The sequence below is a fragment of the Austrofundulus limnaeus genome, unplaced genomic scaffold (assembly GCF_001266775.1).
Source record: "Austrofundulus limnaeus strain Quisiro unplaced genomic scaffold, Austrofundulus_limnaeus-1.0 Scaffold121, whole genome shotgun sequence".
NCBI lineage: Eukaryota > Metazoa > Chordata > Actinopteri > Cyprinodontiformes > Rivulidae > Austrofundulus > Austrofundulus limnaeus.
In genome coordinates, this window is record NW_013952523.1 from 412,227 (window position 1) to 417,062 (window position 4,836).

The 4,836-nt window shown below is 38.9% G+C and overlaps 1 protein-coding gene and 1 long non-coding RNA gene across 2 annotated transcripts in view; one reads left to right on the forward strand and one right to left on the reverse strand.

Moving 5' to 3' along the window:
• si:dkey-260j18.2 (kelch-like protein 17) overlaps positions 1 to 2,176 on the reverse strand; it is a gene marked incomplete at both ends in the record, with an annotated part of 4,283 nt that extends 2,107 nt beyond the window's left edge. Inside the window, 1 exon segment of the mRNA XM_014014985.1 lies at positions 1,949 to 2,176. Within this exon segment, the coding sequence (XP_013870439.1) occupies positions 1,949 to 2,176 (228 nt within the window).
• Positions 2,177 to 2,980: 804 nt separating this feature from the next.
• On the forward strand, positions 2,981 to 4,830 carry LOC106522124 (uncharacterized). Its single transcript, XR_001310750.1, has 3 exons — positions 2,981 to 3,171; positions 4,316 to 4,610; positions 4,728 to 4,830. It is a non-coding gene; the product is annotated as an uncharacterized LOC106522124 (long non-coding RNA).
• Positions 4,831 to 4,836: the final 6 nt, after the last annotated feature.

The following is a 4,836-nucleotide window of genomic DNA, read 5'->3' on the forward strand; positions in this document are numbered from 1 at the left end:
GAAAATATAGATGGAGGACAACAGAGCTGCTTCTTGGAAGAAGAACCTCAGCTTAGCCTGTTAGCTTTAGTATTAGCCACAACACTATCACGATATACATGTATTAGCTCGGTGCTACAAATTCTCGCCTCAGCACCGAGGTCCTCGATCCATTCACGACAGAGAGAGGAATCCAAAAATGACTCAGCTGTAACTGAAAATATGGATGGAGGACCTCAGTTTAGCTCATTAGCTTGCCGTGCTAGCGCTGAGCTAATACATATAAGGCAATATAGTGTTGGCGCTAGCGCAAAGGCTAACAGGCTAAGCTGAGGTTTTTCTTCCATGAAGCAGCTCTGTTGTCCTCCATCTATATTTTCAGTTCCAGGCTGAGTCATTTCTACCTGCTCCTCTCTGTCAACGCTCTCTGGTTTCATTTGAGTCGATCGTCAGATATTGTCCAAGATTTAACCTTCAGGGTGGATACAGCTCGCTCACACCGAGGACCTATCCACGTCAACATTTACCCAGAATGCTTTGTGTGTAAATAAAATGGCTCCGTCCGTGTTAAAATATATTTTTAAAAATTTACAAAACTAAACAGCCTACAGTATTTTTACAGTCTTTACAGTTAAAATAAATGTTTATTAAATAAATTGTAATGTTACAACTAATCGGGGATCACTAAAAGAAGCATTGCTCGATGTGAATCATGCCTCGTACAAAAGAGCTCTCAGAAGACCCACGTTCAAGAATTGTTGACTTGCATGAAGCTGGAAAAGGTTACAAAAATATCTCTAAAAGCCTTGATGTTTATGTGGCCACGGTAACCCCGGATTTACACTACATGCGGCTCTGCTCCGCTCCGCTGCAGTGCACAGCTGTTTGTTTGCACCCCAATTTATACAGCGTCTGCTCCGGTCCCACACACAGAGTAGGGAGGGTGTGCAGTAAGGAGATTATGTGATAAGTCCAGTGATAAATGTGGAAGTCAGAGCAAAAAATAATTAATTCTGTGAAAGACGAACTGTAAACACAGCAGAAAAATTAATATAAAAGCTTTTGATAATCTATGGTTGAAACCGTACAGCTGTCGTCTTTTTGAAACTTCTGATTTCAAAATAAAATCCATGTGTATCGTGTGTGTGTACACATCTGCTTCCCAAACAGAACCATACATTCTGACAGCATTTGTGTAGAAATATATCCATATATTTATTAATGTAGCTGGGATTTCGACATTATTCCCACAAATCATTCCACCTCATGGTGTCTTATTTCAGGGTATCTGCAGGTTTTAACAAGTCAAATTTAAGACTTTTTAAGACCTTTTTAATACCACCTTGAATGAAATTTAAGACCGAAAATAAAAGCAATGGTTCGGGGATTCTACTGTATTACAACCAAGCACACGTGTGTCACTCAATAAAAAGCATTGAATATAAAGATATTCAGAGTTCTCTGGTTAAATTAGCTGTATTTTACAAGTGCAACAAACAACAAACATAATGTACATCTACTAAATACATTCATGGCATGAAACTTGTGTTTTAACCTCCAGTTTTGCCTTTATACAAAAATAAACCATCCAGCCGTCAATAAACATGCACTTTAACCTGCAGCATCACTATCCAACAAATGTCTGAAGGAAGAGAGGTTTTAACAACTTTCTGTAGTTTATTTTTATGTAATATCAGTATTTCAATAAAACCATGCAAACATATAATTTTTTGTGTGGTATAAGTTTAAACAGACTGTGTTTGTCTATTGTTGTGACTTCGATGAAGATCAGAACACATTTAATGACCAATTTGTTCAGAAATCCATGAAATCCCAAAGGGTTCACATACTTTTTCATGCAACTGTATTTACTGTAGCTGCTTTTGTTAGCTGCACCTAAAGTCTAAAAAAAAACAACAACAGGTGGATGAACTGCAGTTACAGCCCAACTACAATCTGTGAAGTTCACCTGGAGCACAGGTCTTGTAGAGGCATGACCTGAAGCCGGTTGGCAGCCACGAACAAGTCCTCGGCCGTGTCCAGAAAGAGCCCGGCCTCACCGGTGTACACAAACTGGATGACAGTCTCCATGATGGACGGCGTTACTTCCTCCAGACGGATCTCAGTGAGACGGGACTCCACCAGAGGGCTGGTGAACATGGCCCGGAAGTACGGACTCACAGCTGCTAAAAGGACTCTGAGGGAGGAGTCACAGGAGGACAAAGGTCGTGTCATAAGTACAGTAGCATTCTCAGTTTCAGTCCAGTCTAGAGTGACTAAGACCAAGATTTTAATTTTGGCTTTGTGTTTCTAGACTTTCTGCAGTCATATATGGCTCAAAAAGGTCATTTATTGTTACTGTAATAAATACCAGAAAATTCCGTGTTTGACTTTTACGACCCCATCGCTCATCCCTACTGATGTGTATTATTCAGACATTTTCTGTCTCTTTCCTGTGATCTGGCTGTAGATTTAACAGCTTTAGGAGAGGAATCCAAACACCCTTTCCTTCAGAAACATTCTAAATCTCCCCTGTGAAATCTCAACATGTTCTCAGGGTAGACACCACCTTAAAGGGATCCACAATTAGTTGTAACATTAGACTTTATTTAATAAACATATATTTTAACTGTAAAATAAAGACTGTAATAATACACGTAATAATATACAATGCTGTTTAGTTTTTATAATTTTTAACCTTAAAGTTTAAAAATATATTACACGGACGGTGCCATTTTATTTACGCACAAAGCATTCTGGGTAAATGATGACGTGGATTGGGGTGTAAGAAAACATTGATACATTGAAATATCGAGATATTTCATTTCCCGATACTGTATCGATATTCTAAAGCCCTGTATTGATTTTTTATTAAAGGTTTAAAATGTCAACATTCCTGCCAGCCGTTCATTTTATGTTGTAGTTCAGCCTCTGACTGCTAGTTGGCAGCAGTGAGCCAGCCATTTGGCTCCTCCACCGCTTGAGCGCCAGAGAGTTAAGGGTAGCATTAGCATTGTGAGTAAACGTTAGCTTCATGCCCCGATAGCTGAATCTGAGCAGAAAAGACCGACACCAGTGGCTCTAACTTCTTGAAAGCCGTTCGTTTGTGTGGTGTGGATGAAAAAGAAGATAAAGATGTCAGCAGACAAAAGGAGAAAGACTCCATCGTGGACGAAGCATCAGAAGATGAAAGTGAGTCAGAGATGGATCATCAGGTTCAAAAAGAAAAAAATTGTATAGTTTTCTGGATGGGTTCTTCTCTAATGAAACGTTTCGTCTCTCCTCCAAGAGACTTCTTCAGTCTGAGAGTTTCAGGCAAAATTCAGGCTTTTAAGCACTGCCTCCATGTGACTGATACTCACATCACTGTCATTCTGAATGATGACACTAGCCTTGAGTACCAACTTCCAAAACACCAAAAATGTGCATGCCATCTGCTGAATCTTATATATCAACAGTTGATGCCACCCATGCAGAAGTGGGACATGAAACCTATAGAATTCTATCTCGATCTGCTTTTGCTAAAYGTACTGCTCTGTGGAATAAAACGAGCAGGTCAAGCAAGGGGTTTGAAACTGTTGAACGTGAATGCAAACTGCAGTTCCTTCGGCCTAATCAAACTGTTGTGTTCCTAGCTGTGTAAAGACTGGTGCGTATTCACAAGGAACAGAGAGAAGCTGCATTTCACAGTGTATGTACAACCTTGCATATCAAGATGTAAGTTGGCAAAACTCRTGTTAATATTACATACAAATACTTAAAATAGTTGAAGAAATTTGAAGTTATTAGAGGTTTGTACTGATGTTAAAAGCACATCACTATATTCTTAGGTTTTCCTTTTTGTAATGTTGACAGTGTTTAATCTCGTATGTTTTGATTGATAATAGATTAGTCCGAAATATCTGTGACAACACATAATTAAACGTTGTGATGACATGAGCTGAGGATTTTGTCTGAATGCCTGTGATTCAGCCGTAGGTCAGTAGGGGGCGAACGCAGGCATTGAAGAACCTGTATAAACAGATAAACTTCCTGGTTTTTCGGGAGTGTTGGTTTCCTGTCAGCTTGAATGACAATAAACCTCACTCAGATCCAGAGTTCTGGTGTTGTATGGTTTGATTCATTCTACAAATCATTTTATTTAACAATGGCGTTTTTAATATCGACTTCAGTTTATTGAATACGAATTTTCTTACATAGTAAAACCGTGTTTCTAATAAGACTTGATAAAAATGTTCATCAACTTTTATATTGTATGTATGTGTTAGAAAAACATGCATTGTGCACATTTAATGTACAGTACCAACAAAAACTAAAATCTGTTTTTCATTTAAAGGTTGAATCCAGCTGAAATGGGATTTCTGGCTGAGTATGTTGCTGTGATGAAACCTATTGCCATGGCGCTCAACATTCTTCAAGGGGAATCATCTGTGCACATGGGCTTCCTCCTGCCAACTCTACACCAGTTGCGAGACAAGCTGAAGAAGCTGGTATCATCTTGCAAAGTGTGTGCACCTCTCATTGATGCCCTGCAGGAAGGGATTCAGAAATGATTTGCTGAGATAATGAAAGAACCTGAGCTCATAAATTCAGACCAAACTGGACTACAGATGAGAACATCTTAAAATCTGGTAAATATAAAAACATCTGTGCATGTGCATGAGCATGCTCACAAAAAATACACATATGTACTATAAATAATGCAGAAGTGTGCAAAAGTAATACTTTACAAAATATATTGTTACAAGCCTAGACTACATCAAGGAACACTTGGACACTGATGCTGATGATGACAACGGCACAAACAGCAGCCTGTCTGATGAGGAAGACTTCTTTGGATCCATAAAGACCAAAAAA